General features: G+C 44.2%; 1 protein-coding gene across 3 annotated transcripts in view; it reads left to right on the top strand.

The window, feature by feature from the left end:
* Positions 1–14,933, top strand: part of LOC146075674 (potassium channel subfamily T member 2-like) — a 138,062-nt gene that overhangs the window by 103,599 nt on the left and 19,530 nt on the right. For all 3 annotated transcript variants that reach the window (XR_014473611.1, XM_083185137.1, XM_083185136.1), the window contains exons 11-19: positions 2,441–2,605; positions 4,256–4,392; positions 6,115–6,178; positions 6,499–6,607; positions 7,042–7,150; positions 8,777–8,926; positions 10,858–11,093; positions 12,970–13,183; positions 14,116–14,221. Coding sequence is in view for 2 of the 3 variants with exons in the window: in XM_083185137.1 (XP_083041263.1) it covers positions 2,441–2,605; positions 4,256–4,392; positions 6,115–6,178; positions 6,499–6,607; positions 7,042–7,150; positions 8,777–8,926; positions 10,858–11,093; positions 12,970–13,183; positions 14,116–14,221 (1,290 nt within the window). In the remaining variant the exon portion in view is untranslated. The remainder of the gene's footprint in view (positions 1–2,440; positions 2,606–4,255; positions 4,393–6,114; positions 6,179–6,498; positions 6,608–7,041; positions 7,151–8,776; positions 8,927–10,857; positions 11,094–12,969; positions 13,184–14,115; positions 14,222–14,933) is intronic.

Genomic DNA, 14,933 nt, shown 5'->3' with positions numbered 1-14,933 from the left:
AAAATGCTCTCTCTTCACCCTTTATCTCTCGTCCCGCAAAACACAGGTCATCGTTGCTCTGCCACAAAGTTTGTCCAACTGGGGATCTTACTCTTACTTTGCACATAGGGGTTATTTTGGTTCACTCTCTCTGACAAATTCCTTCTTAGATGGACAAAACCCAAGGGCCTTATTCTGGTTGGTGCGGTTCTGTCCGCGTGCGGTCGGACGGCCGATGTTTGTGCATGTGCAGAGGCGTATCTGCGCATGTGCGAACGCCGCGCAGGTCCGAATACGGCGTGAATTTTGTACACTCCGAGCAGGGGGTGGAGAGGGGCGTGAAGAGCTGTTTGGGCTCATTACCATATGCGTACTCCCCACATTTCATGGGCGTTACCATGAAAACGCTGGGCGTACGTCTGCGACCATCGAATGATGGGGGAGGTTCCCAGAGATGGAGGAGGTGTTCACATGAGAAATCCACTCGCGGTCCGTTCGGTCAGCGTCTAACCGCATTCGGACGGAGTGAGCGATCCGTACGGAAGGCGGGGCTAATCCGCAAATACGCATCTGACCGCACCAACCAGAATAAGGCCCAATGTGCACTACAGGTGGGGCAGATGTTACTTTTACAGAGAGAATTAGATTTGGGTGGGGTTTTTTACTTCGAAGTGAGATCTATATTGCAGTGTAAAAATAAAGCAGACAGTATTTACCCTGCACAGAAACAAAATAACTCACCCAAATATAATTCTCTCTGCACATTTTACATCGCCCGCAACCACCCCCCCCCCCCCCTTGCGGTGCACATGGTTTTGTCCATCTAAGACGGATTTTGTCAGAAAGATTGCCATAGTGCCTTTTACTCCTCCTAATCCCAATTTCTCCACAAATGCCGCCTCACTCTTAAAACCAATTTGGCCGAAATGTAGAATACATGCGCAAATCAAGGTGCACTAAACAACTAAAGATATATTTTGTGTCTCAGACATTTTGCGCTTTGTTTATGACCTCTAACATAAGCGGTCAATTTGAACCAATAGCCATGAGAATACTGCCCGTCTCTTTACTGCTAATCCACGACGTTATTCACCCATAAGGGCCTGATTCTGACTCGGTGCAATGCAGATGTTCACTGAGTTCATTGGGTTTTGTTGCTGCTTCGCGTTTTAGTCCCTAAAAAGTCTCACGGTGCATAGGACCCACTTGTGTACTCACAGTGGCGCAGTTGCAATTGAGACACACAGTATCAGAATCTGGAGTTGTGCTTTGTGTTCCTTGTTGGTGGCTATTCAGAGTTTGGAAAATAGTCCTCTTATGTATTATTGGAGACAGTTGTGAGCTTAGATGCAAGTTCATTCACAGTAGAGGCCTTATGTGACAGATAATTTGCAGCCAGCATGGAGCAGCTGCTTGTTTCAGTGGTGTGACTGGTGGTTGTACTATATCGATGGGCCTAATTCATATGGATTGCATATCTCCCAAATTTCCTGCTCGTGCCGGCAGGACAAGTGTGCACTGAACGTTTGGGGCGTGGACTCACAGCCAGGGGCGTGGCCTACAATCATAGCACCCCCGCACAGCACTCCAGGCCGGGCCTAGACCTAATGAACCAAACCCAACTTTCTGCAACATTTCACTTCTTTTAAACACCAGATGCAGCGATCCGAGTCTTTTCTATTCTTCTATCTTTTGCATTATGTCACTGTCATGCTCAGTGTTTTTTCTTATTCTATGGCTATGAAAAAAAGCACAGTGCCACTTCTTTTGTTCTCTTTGTTGGATGCAGTGTTGCAAGTAAGGGGGTACAGCGTGGTACGGAGTACCTGTAAGAAATATGTTGCAGGTACGCAGTACCACTTACTCCTGATCCACTGTCATTTCTATTTTCATTTTAAGTCTAAATATAATGCATCCGCAGCCCGCCCACCCAGCGTTATGATTGGTGCTGTATGCAGCTACCGGCTACTGCTGATTTAGCCTGTCACACTGGCAGGCATCAGCAGCGCCGACAGCATGAAGAGCAGGCTCCATATTATAAGCACAAGCTGCCTGGCTCTCCCCCAAGCAAGAGCCAACCCACCCCCAGTCATTCCCTGTTTCTCATTCCCTGTCTCCTGTGTCCACGCCTCTATTGTCATTTAGTCACTCCTCTAGCTTTGTGTGACCACGCCCCCTGATGACACATGACCATGCCCATTTTTGGTGGAGGCTATCAGTACCACCAAGAAAAAAATTCTACTTGCACCACTGGTTGGATGTCATTCTTTTTATTTTTTTCTTATGTATTTTAGGTCATGTGTACTTATAGACATTTGCACATGTTTTAGTCTATGTACTGCATGTTGTGTATTATTACATTTGTTGTAGATTTGCTATGATAAGGAGTATGGTGTTTTATATGTACAGTATTAGATTATGGAACCTAAGGTCCTAAATGTGGGCTGTTGATATGTTCTAGTTTGAGCAGCTGGTGTTCCTCTGGATGGAGAGGCAGAAGTCCGGAGGGAATTACAGCCGCTACCGCGCACAGACAGAGAGACACGTGGTCCTGTGTGTCAGCTTCCTTAAAATAGATCTTCTAATGGATTTTCTCAATGAGTTCTATGCCCACCCTCGGCTACAGGTAAGAGCACTGGATGCTGCTGGACGGTTGGACTAGTAGCCCGGAATGTCTCTAGGTTTTCTGCTGTTCCAATTGGTCATTGAAATTACTCCATTTATCATCCCCTTCACAAACCACCATTAATATATTAGTTCTTTACACTATAACATGTGCATGTTGTAACTTTAAAGCATTGGTAGATCTACTAAGGGAGTTAAAATCACTTCCCTTTGTTTTGCTGCCTCCTATGTCTGTTCTGTCTGAGGCAGATGCCCAAGTTGCCTCACTGTAGTCGATTCATGTCTCTTTCTATGGGGTGGTGTCAATATCATTCATTATTCAGGGGTCTTGTTATGTGACTCATCTGTACTAAGCCTTGAAAAGTGATACAATGGAGAGTAATTAACTACCAGCCAACCAGCCTCTGACTGTCATTTTTAACCCAGCTTGTAACATGGCAGTTAGGAGCTGGGTGGTTGGTATTTTAACTCTCTTCACTTTTCAAGACACTACACTTTTCAAGACACTACACTACATTTACATCTACTTTTCAGTCAACATCCGCCCACTCCGAGCAGGCAGTATCACTCCTGCATTTGCAGGGGCCCGCCCAGTATTTCTATGGGCACACCCACCTTTTTTGTGGGCACGCCCATGAAACGCAGGTTTCCACCGCGGAGTGTCCCCTACAGGTCAATCAGACAGCGAGCGCCACTTCGAATTAAATTTTCACCAAAGGCTCTTGCTGCAGGGTTCTGTGATTCCAGACCAGTGCGAACAGGTCTGAATGGGCCCCTTAGTTCATTGCCATTGTTATAACATATAGTATGCTGCGGCGGTTCCTACTATACCTAGAAGTAGGAGGGCTTGTCTCCACTGTCTAGGGTCCCCTTACATGTATCATGCAGTTGAATGGCAATGGACTTGGCACATGTGCAGTAGCAGTGATGGTACTGTGCATGCGCAAAGGCCTGCTTTCTATGGGCTGCAGCCCATAGGAGCCAGATAGGGATGCACAGTAAGGCAGGGAGTGGCTTCCCACAAGTAGCCAGCTCTCTGCTTATGGCAGCCTGGACTGGCAGTCTTGGAGTGAGAAAACACCTCCAAATGGGACTGCCTGTCATGCAGGTGACTAGCAGGTAGGACTTACAATAGGAAGTCACCGCTAGTCACACTGAAGCAAGTGCAATCTCACGGACTGTATCTGGCTTCACTAACGATGAGCATGGTGATGGAGTCTACTGGGGGCTGTAAATTCTGCCACCTCTTCCCACTAAGCATGGTGTGGCAAGTGTGCCTGTGACTGACACACGTGTGCATCTATGAATGCATGCCCATATTAATACATGGGTGAATGACGTACTGTACTATGTCTCCGTGGGTGTGGTTAAATGGCCAATGGTTGGGATACCGATATCGGAATCCCGACTGCTGGTACTCCAACTGGGGGTGGGCTTAGAAGCTGGCTCCCAAAATCTCTCTGAGTCTCACACCCTATTACATTTGGCCCACAGTGTTCTCAAATACACTTCTTTGTAATTCCCTTTTCATAGTCACCAATGCCAATACTATACCAGTTTGTTCCATAATGTATATAACATTTTATTCCAGTGAAGTTTTGCTTGCATATAATATACTAGGTATGTGATTATGGTCACATTCTCTATCCAGGACCATTATGTCGTCCTCCTGTGTCCCACGGAAATGGATCTGCCAGTGCGGAGGGTCTTACAAATTCCTTTGTGGTCCCAGCGGGTCATCTACCTGCAGGGCTCAGCTCTGAAAGACCAGGATCTAATGAGAGCCAAGTAAGTCATTCAATTAAATGTCAGTAGCGCAAATTCAGTGCTCATGGTACAATGTGTAATCTTATTGGAGACTTCTGAATGAGAAATTGTGTACCACTGTTATCTAATTATCGCTGTTGTAGATTTATCTTCCATCTCCATTGAGGATTGCTTGCTATGGGCGGACAGGCAGTGTGTCCGCACATGGACATCAGCATTTCCTGCCTCTGGATTACAAATTGTCTGTGGGGTTTATTTGTCCTTTGTTGTTTTAGTTATTGTTTTGTCCCAGATTTACAATAATTGTGATAGATATATATAATCCTCTCCTATAATTCTTACCATACTCTCATTCCAGAACATAAAATCTTGTTGTGTAATAATTTACTGAATAACAAAATAAAACTATTGTATAAGACTGTTAAACAGATAGCTGATGTTCCATAGGAACATAAGGAAGCAGTTCTGCCACCGATGCCCGTTTCAGACTTTCTGCCAATCCAGAGGGCAAAAAGTCATACTAGTATGCACTTAAAGAATGTATATGTTACACAGGTTCTGGATAATTCCAAAGATATGACAGCCCTTATAGTAAATGCTCTACCTCAGAGTTATAGTATAAAGAGTCTACAGTCAAAAGGTGTCTAAGTCCATCCCAGCATGGATGAGGTCGACATCAGTGGCGGATTTTACCTATGGATTGCAGAACTTCAGACCCCCCCCTTCCCCAGGTAAAATCTGCCACCCTCTTATTGTCAGTGAAGCCAGCTGCAGTCCGTGATTCTGCACTGGCTTCATTGTGACTGGCAGTGACTTCCTATTGGAAGACTGACCTGCCCGTCACAGACACACAAGGCAGTCCCATTGGAAGGTGTTCCCTCCCTGCAGGCTGTGATAAGACAAGAGCAGGCTTCCTGTAGGAAGCGACTCCCTTTTTATCATGCAGCACAATATGGCTTCTAGGGGCTGCAGTCGGTGCAGTCCATAGAAGCTGGGGGTATTCACATGCACAGTGGCATCTGCGCATGCGCTCGTTTCGGCACCTGCTAGATCTATTGCGCAGGTGCAGAGCCTGGACTGACCACTGTATCTTCTTTGTACTGGGAGGTAGTGGTATCCCCACTGTCACATGTAAGTAGCAGCCACCGCTGGTCAACATAGACAAAACGTTAATACATGAAAAGGTCAAGGTTTTTTATGTCAATTCTAGACTTTCACATGGACCCAAAATTAGTGTACCGTGTCCCCTCGGTGGCTAATTTCAGTGCTTCTTACCACCAGTCTGACTAACTAGTGTCCTACTCTAACTACTAAGTCCATATCTCAGTAACAAGGTGGATCTTTTGTCCCTGCTTTAGGGAAAATATACTGTGATGATGACGTAGGCACGTATGTTGCCGAGGCGGAGGTGTACTCATCTTGACATGTGTACAGCTTTGCATATGTGTGATATATTTCTCATGCATGTTTCTTTTGCTATCAACTCTACCCCAGACCCAATATGTCCTAATAACATGTGTGGCCTACACCATACCTGCCTGACTAACAATATTTTCTTTATTTTCTTTTAATCCTTCTCTCCCTTCCTCCTCCGCATCACTGCTGCCACCTCCCCTACCCCTCCACCCCCTCCTTTCTCCCATTAACCTCTCTGCTATGTCTGATCTCCACTCTTTCTCGCTGTCTCACTCTTTCCTCTATTTCGGCTACCTGTTTCTCCTTTCCCTTTTCATTCTCCTTTAGAATTGATGACGCAGAAGCCTGTTTTATTCTGAGCAACCGCTTTGAGACGGACCGCATCGCAGCTGTACGTCTAAAAGGGCTTGGGAAGGAGGGTGGCGATTAGTGGTGTTAATTTAGGGGTTTGTGGCTGTTGCTCATCATTCAAGGGACACAGAAGAATCTTAGTCTAGGACTTTGTTCCTCCCATTACAGAGTAACGGAAATAAATACCGTCTTTTAAATTGATGTGCTCATGTAATCACACTTACCAAATCTAGTGGTCAATTCATCTATTTCTGTAGTCCTATCTTCTTTCTGTGGCTACTGGGGGATGCTACTGTATGTGCCAGTTACTATACCAAGATGGAACCTGTTTAACTGTATTGTTTTCTTCTGCTCACCCAGGATCACCAGACTATACTCCGCGCCTGGGCTGTGAAAGACTTTGCACCCAACTGCCCTCTTTATGTTCAGATACTTAAACCAGAAAACAAATTTCATATCAAATTTGCAGGTAACGGGACAAAACGTACTGCGTGTCCGGCTTGTCTTTACCGCATGGTAAAAATTTGTAGAACAGTGGTGTCAAACTCATGGCCCTCCAGCTGCTGTAGAACTACACATCCCAGCATGCTCTGCCACAGATTTTATATAATGGATTGCTAAAACTGTGGCAGGGCATGCTGGGATGTGTAGTTTCACAACAGCTGGAGGGCCATGAGTTTGACATCGTTGCAGTAGAATAATAGGCATATTTGTAGTTATCACCTGTAGAACATGCACAGATGTTATCTGGAATATTCTAGAATGTCAGTTATAGCATTTACCACCGTAATAAAACAGATGACAGGAGAGTTTTTGGTGTAAGATGGATCTGCCTCCTTCCTGCACAGTTCCACACAAGTTCCACACAAGCTCCTGATGTATTCAATATTTCATCTTCCTTAGATCACGTGGTCTGTGAAGAAGAATTTAAGTATGCCATGTTGGCGCTCAACTGTGTTTGCCCGGCGACATCTACCCTCATCACATTGCTGATACACACCTCCCGTGGCCAGTAAGTAATACCCATAACTTACGCCTAGAACGCCAAGCTCCCAATCCCTCATCTTCTGCTGTATTTACTTTGTGCTACTGTAGGTATCTTGTTGTTTTTTTTTCTCCTTAGAAATACACACATATTTCTCAGAACTCAGCCACAGAAGTGATATTGATGGCTTTCAATTAACTGATTTAAACTTGCAGGGGTGGAGACGTGCCCCCTTGGGAGCAGGAGCCCGGCGGCAGATGACTCCATTGCCTCCCAGAGTTCTGCCTCTGTTGTGTGGCCTGATTCTCTGGTCTGGCTTACAGGCTTAGCACTGGAGTAAAATGTACAGTCAGGGTTATCTATATATTAATAACAGGAGCACAACGCTTATCGGTGACTATTTTCTATGATGCCGCTGTTTGAGCATGGTACATATACCAAAGCACATCTCTTGGTCTGTAGATTTTCATAATTATATTGGTTCGCATGTGAACTGCTGGGTGGTCTTGAAAATGTGACAGTTATTTGTGGCCTCCCACTAAGCAGGGATTTTTTTTAATTGCTACACCTAAGGGGGCGAAAAGGGGAAAACTGTTCCTCCCAGAAAGCCTTTGCACTGTTGTTGACCATAGTAACCAATCAGATTGTGTCTATGATCTTCTAGAGTGCGCTAGATAAATGATAACTGATTGGTTGGTATGGGCAACAGTACCACATTCCTACACCTGGATGTACTGTACAGCAACAATACAGCCTGACACAGTTCCCCTATATCTGCCCCATGCCACAGTACTGTAGGATGTACAGTAGTATAATACTGTACATCAACATGCATTAGGTCAATAGTTACAAGACGGTCAACAAAAGAAAGATTAACAGAGGCTAAGGTTGACCGGCTCAAAAGGTCAACATACGGTGGCTGACAAAAACAGTGGTCAACACAAGGTTTTAGTTTTTTTGTTGTTGTTAAAGACAGATCTTGTATATTCCTTGATATGTGACCACCATCAGTCCAAACATGTTCCCTAGCTATGCACCAGGAGTCCTGTTGGCGCATGGGAACATCATGCATTTTGGGTGTCCCCTGGAAATGCTTGGCGTTCCCATGGGTACGCGGGAGGCCACCCCATCTTCGTCGTAGCGTAGTTTTCACTGACTTTTATTTGTGACGGCAGGAGAAATCATTGGATGGTCGGCTACATGTAATTATTTATCCTGCCAGCGGAGGCCTGCAAGGGGATGTGTTCTCCTACAGCTGCGATTTTCGCAGCTTACTGAGCCAACCTGAATCAGGACCTTTAAGTGGTGTTTTGCGATATGAATATGATGCAAAATTTAGACAAGAAAAAGACTGTTGGCTATACCTCTCTGAGCTGCCGGGAGTCTCCAGGAAGAGAAGCCGGATGTATGAGACTCAGGGCCAGATTCTCTAATCTTCAAAAGTGATAAAATGGAGAGTGATAAACAGCCAGCCAATCAGCTCCTGTCTGACATATTTCAAACACAGTCTGTGACATGGCAGGTCGGAGCTGATTGGCTGGCTGTTTATCACTCTCCATTTTATCACTTTTGAAGCTTAGAGAATCTGACCCTACATCTCTATACCCTCATTAAAATATATAAATATTTTTTTTTTTACTTTATCACGCTCAGAGATAACCCCACTTCACCTGACCAATGGCAGAAAAACTACAGCCGGTGCTCCGCTAACGAAATCTACCACATACGGCTCAGTGAGAGTAAATTCTTTGGAGAATATGAGGGGAAGAGCTTCACATACTCCTCCTTCCATGCCCACAAGAAGTAAGTGCCAACCGCTTGGACACCCTCATGTTTGTTGCATTGTCTGTGTTGCATTATTTCTCCGTGAAGGATCATCATATTCCACTTGGCATGGATCATTGGATAGACACCACTAGGTCGACATGCATGAATGACGACATGGGGTTCGGTCGACCGGGCCATTAGGTCAACACAGGTCGACATTGGGTTTTCACTTTTTTTTTTTTTACCGAATGTCGACACAGTCTGTTCTCTGGATAGAATTGTATTTATTATGTCTGATCTTAAGGTGTTAAAATTAAACCAATTACCCCGATTATGGAAAACCTTGAATGAGGATCACAGAAGGAAGGCCAAAGATAATGCAAATGTCATTAATAAAAATATAAGGATGAAACATACAAGCAAAGAGATGAAAGGAATCTGACTGCGGGCAACCCCCTTATTATTTGTCATTATCCCAGTAGGAAATCTGGTTGCATTTTGCAAGATGTATGGAGTGGAATGAGCAATTTCTCTATGTTTTCCACCGTCACCAGTATATTATGATTACCCGTAATAATAAATACATGATCTGTGACATATCATCATAAATCTGTTCGTTCCTCAAGGGTGTTTCAATGGACCAGTAATCATGTCTTCAGCATCTGTATAATGTCAGAATTAACTAGTTGTTTGCTCTTCTTGCAATAAAATGTGGGATTTAAGAATACATTAATGAAAGGGTGAATATAAATGCCGATATATTTCAATTTTGACTTGAGTCTTTGTTCTTTGTGAATTGAACAAGTCGTTCTTTTAATAACACAAAAGCCGGGTGAGGGTGGACACCCCACCAGGTACCACAAAGCAGGATAAGAGTGGGCCCACCTACTCATAGGAAATTACCTTTAATTCTACTGCTTTACATTCAAATAAAATGCAGAAATTACCAGCAAGTTCATGCAAAACATGGCTTTTATTCTACGTTTCTCATTGTTTTGTCTTTCTGTTATGAGTGCATCCTGTTATGTTATGGGGTCATGCTTACATTAAGAAAGTTACTCACACTTGATCGCAGCCCTGCGATTTTACAAGGTGGGCGATATTTGGAATTCTCAGCCAAAAGTAGTATAAATCCATTTAAGAGAGGACAAGACAAATTTCTAGCAAAGAAAAACATAGAGAATTACACCCCTTAGGTAATGTACATTAAGGGGACTGGTTAGTTCTACATTGACCACTAAATAAGGGATCGTCTAGCTTAAAATTACTTAGTTAAGTCACGTTTATTTAATATAGGTTGCACTGAATGGACAATTGCCTTTTTTTCGACCTCACAAACTATGTAACTATGTGTATACAATGTCGAGTTAATGGCATGTACCTGTAGGCTGGCACCAGGGGTTAAAGTGAGGGGGAACAGGGTGGAAATGAGTTCCACCACCTCTAATAGTGAGGTGGAACATTTTTACCTCCACATTGGCCCTTCGCAGTCATTCTCACAGAAAACCGTTCTAGTTTGCAGGGGGATGCCGAAAACCCTACCACTGGCCCTGTCTCTGCCTAATGGGGGAGGGGTGGTAATTAGGTGGCATAGAGAAATTAGTTCCCTCATCTCTGAATGACCACTTTAAGCCCTGGCTGGCACCGATGTTGGTACAAGGCATCTGATATATTCTAGGGTATCATTTCGTCAACATCGGATCGGAAGGGTTTTAACCCTTCAGATCCCGATCCGATTCCGATGCACGTTCACGTATCGCAAGGCAGAAAGTCTTGTCTGCCTTGAATATATAGTGCAGATCTGCACTATATAGTCAGACTTGTATGCAAATCGGATGTGCCTTCAGATACTATCCACGATTCGATCTGATCGGATCGTGGATAGTATCTGAAGGCACATCTGAACGTATGTACACACCATTAGTCTTCATTTCATGATTCATATGTGATCCCTGTATCATTTCTAGGTATGGAGTTTGTTTAATTGGTGTTTGCCGGGAAGATAAAGCCAACATCCTGCTGAATCCCGGCCCCTCTCATATAATGTCTTCGGGTGACACCTGCTTCTACATCAACATATCTAAGGAGGAAAACTCGGCCTTCAGTTTTAAAGAAAGTGAGAACATGCAGAGACTGGGAGACCCAAAATCTGCTTACCATGGCTTGACGAGACTTCCAGTCCACAGCATTATTGCCAGCATGGGTCAGTGTGTGGGGAATTCTGGGAAAGCTGTATGAGGGAAATTGAGAATAGGAAACAATGTTATAAAGATTTAGGGCCAGATGTATCAAGCATCAAAAAGTGATAAAATGGAGAGTGATAAACTGCCAGCCAATCAGCTTCCACTTGCCTTGTTACAGGCTGGGTTTGAAAAATGAAAAGTAGGAGCTGATTGGTTGGTTGTTAGTTAATCACTCTCCACTTTATCACTTTTTGAAGCTTGATACATCTGGCCCTTAGGGACCCATACTGTATATCAACAAATTTATGCTATTTACACTGTAACTCGTTGTGTATGATTAATGGTGCTTCAGTCAATCAGCTGCTAACTGTGTTTGAAAAATTACAATTGGGAGTTGATTGGCTGGCGCACCATTTTGTCATATGGGGTGTGGCATAGCACGCCGACAGTAGGGTTTCCGAAAGTCATTAGTCCGACTTTGTAATCCCAACTGCGCTCGCCACCTATTCTGTTCTCCCTGTTTGTGGGTCGTGGCTCGCACACAAGGGAGAATAACCCCTTTCAGCCGGGATGCCGACTGTCTGGGATTTAACAGTCAGGATTTCTATTTTCTTACTAGTAATGCATTATATTTGTATCTGACTGTACAAGTAGTTTCTCTGCTTTCTTTAACCATTACACCATACAGAAGTGGTATTATCTTTTGGAAAAGTTTGGAATTGATAAGAATTTCGGTACTTGTTTCCTAGCACGGCGCCCCCAATTTTCAGTTGTATGGCATCTTATGCATTGTATCGTATCGCATGCCATATAGCCGCATGCAATGCGATTTAAGCTCCCTATACAATTTTAAATTGTATAAGCACCCTAATGGGTGCTTACAATGTTAAATGCACCCCCACGCCACCCCCAGTATCAACGCCAACCCGAAGCGTGGTGAGCGCAGCGAGCCCGCGAGGGGCGGCGGTAAGTGTCCTCCGACCTTTTCATACCCCCACTTTCCACGTCGGCGTGGAGTTGATTCTATATAGTGTGGCGAGCGCAGCGAGCCACCGAGTATGTGCTCCCCATGTTCGCTCGCGGGCTCGCTGTGCTCCCCATGCTTCGGATTGGCGTTGATAGTGGGGGTGGCGTAGGGGTGCTTTTAACATTGTAAGCAACCCTTACGGTGCTTATACAATTAATAATCTTATAGGGGGCCCATTTAACATTGAAAACACCCATTAGGGTGCTTGTACAATTTTAAATCGTATACCATTGTATATGGCATACAATGCGATGGTATACGATTTAAAATTTTATAACATCGGCTGTCATCGCGTAACATCGCATCGCATACCATTGTATGGCTTATGGTATATGATGCGATGGGCGCCGTGCTAGGAAACAAGTACCAGAATTTCTTTACTACATAAATAGAATAAGACCGGGAGCATCACCATTTGAGACTTATAGGGGCTGCATCAGTAAGAGAAAAGATAAGAAAACTCAGTGAAATTGTCAATTTGGCTGTAGTTTTCTTTTGTATAAATAGGAAGGAGAGAAAAAAAAAATTACGTTTCTTCAGCTGCTTCATCTGCTAAAACATACATTCTTACAGTATGTTCACAGAAAGAGCCATTAATACCAAAGGAAAACACGATTTACAGCGTTTCCATCCCCTACCCACATGTCACATGCAACATTTAGGTGGCTAGTGCTGACAGAATTGATATACTGATTATAATCTTCATTCATCTGTAAGGCATCATTGTACAGTAGTTTAGAAGACAAAAAAGGCCTCCACCATTTTGTTCAGGGTGGGACCACTTTTCAGCATGTGTGTTTTTTGTCCACGGTCTCATGAAAGCATCTTGTAGAGTACCCTTATCACAGCTCCCATATGTTCTCTTCTAGGTACAGTTGCAATCGATCTTCAGGGGTCGAGACGACCAGAGGGTGTTGACGGGAACACATTGAGTCCGCCGGCTGACTCCCATAGAAGGAAGCACAGCATTGATCCTGTACCTGACCTCATTGACGGTGACACTAGCACAACCTTTGACCTACTAAGTGACCAATCAGAGGATGAAACCAGTCAGTCAGATGAAGAGCTGGGCTCATTTAATGAGTACGTAATATGTCAATTCTGTACTACAAGATGTGAAGACTAAAGTAATTAAATTCAAAGACATCGTAGCAAGGGCAGCCATCTTATGTGTTTAACCAATGTTGCATAGAATGCAGCCTATCATTTCCTCAATAACTAGTGGCCTTTCTAGCTTAATTCTTGTGTACTGATATAACTTAAACTGCTGACTCCACTGTATGTAGCCAGCAGGTACTATATTTCCAGCTACAGAAGCCTGACAATGGGACAGATTAGGACATCATCAGTGCCTGATAAGCCATTAGGCTGATTGGGCTGCTGCCTAGGGCTTGGGGTCACCCATCACATAAAGTTGTGAGGGAATAAAATTAAGTTCTAATTCATTCTATGTTGATAGTAGCCACACAATTTGGTTAAAGAAGCTTGTTTCCAGTAGTGGCTCCAGATGTGGTGCCACCACAAACACTGGAAAACATCACTGGTCAGGACTCACTGGCAGTTGGTGGCTCCTCTATTTGAATTTTGGACTGTGTTTGCAGCTCAAACTGTGGAGCCACCACTGCCATTGACCGATGACTGTTGATGTGACCATGGAAACTACTGCTAAAACATTTATATACAGTATGTACATGCACCATCTGTGTAGCCTGAAGAGCTGTAGATACTTCCTCACATTCCTGGAAAGTCAAAGTCACCTTTACACTCCACAGACATAATTACATCATTAGATGCCAAGATGAAGCATATCAGTTGTATAATGTTCATTACATACAGCGTATGTGCTGCGTATGCATTAGCCTAGGGTGTCCTGGAACCCTTAATCAGACCCTCTGCATCACAATCACCTTGAAGGAGATAAGTAATATTTGTTGGTTTCTTGGAAGAGGAACAGAGGTAAAAGTAAGAAATAAAATATCATGTTCCTAATCACGTTCTTACCCTTTCTCCAACAGCTGGGTAAAGGGTTACCCCTCCAACACTCCATACATTGGTAGCTCACCCACTCTGTGCCATCTACTGCAGCAAAAGAGTCCTTACTGCTGCTTACGACTGGATAAGGTACGGTGGCTGGCATGCTCCAAGCAATACGGTGTTTGTACTAAATTACATCCTGCAACCTAGGGGCCGATTAAGTCATGGCTTACTTTTCATTACGAATGGAGTAAGAATCATTCGATAGTGAGCAACCGTCGAATTATTCTTCCTTTGTGCGGATGCATGCAAGGGGATGTGTTAGCATACACTCATGCTAGGCCCCTAGCTCTCACTACTAAACAAAATGGCTGCCTCTCTGAGTCATACAACCATATGACTGGCAATAACTAAGTGTTTTTTTTATCCCACATGAAAATAACATATAGGGGGATATTCAATATCGGGTCATGACTGTCGGTAAGTTTTTGTTTTGCTTGACCGCAAATCGCCAGGTGGGATTCAATGTCCCACCTTCTGATCAGTGAAAATGGGGCACGCCCGCGTAAATGGCCGTGGATCGTCAAGATCCGCCCGCGATCACGGCTGTTCTCGGCAAGACGGGCCTGACAGATTTTAAAGTTGGGCCCGTTCTGTCAATCTGCCTCTTCAGTGCTGTCGGTCAAGACAGCATTGAATAGGCGCCAGCCTCTCTTTCCCCCCTCGGAAATAGCGTCGGGGATTGAATACCGCCTATAGCAGTGGTTCCCAACCCTGGTCCTCAAGTACCCCCAACAGTGCACGTTTTCCAGGTCTTCACACAGAATCACAAGTGATATAATTAGCTGCACCTGTGGAT

The sequence above is a fragment of the Crinia signifera genome, chromosome 4 (assembly GCF_055691185.1).
Source record: "Crinia signifera chromosome 4, ASM5569118v1, whole genome shotgun sequence".
In the NCBI taxonomy this organism is placed as follows: Eukaryota; Metazoa; Chordata; class Amphibia; order Anura; family Myobatrachidae; genus Crinia; species Crinia signifera.
This window is presented reverse-complemented; position numbering and strand designations above follow the sequence as displayed.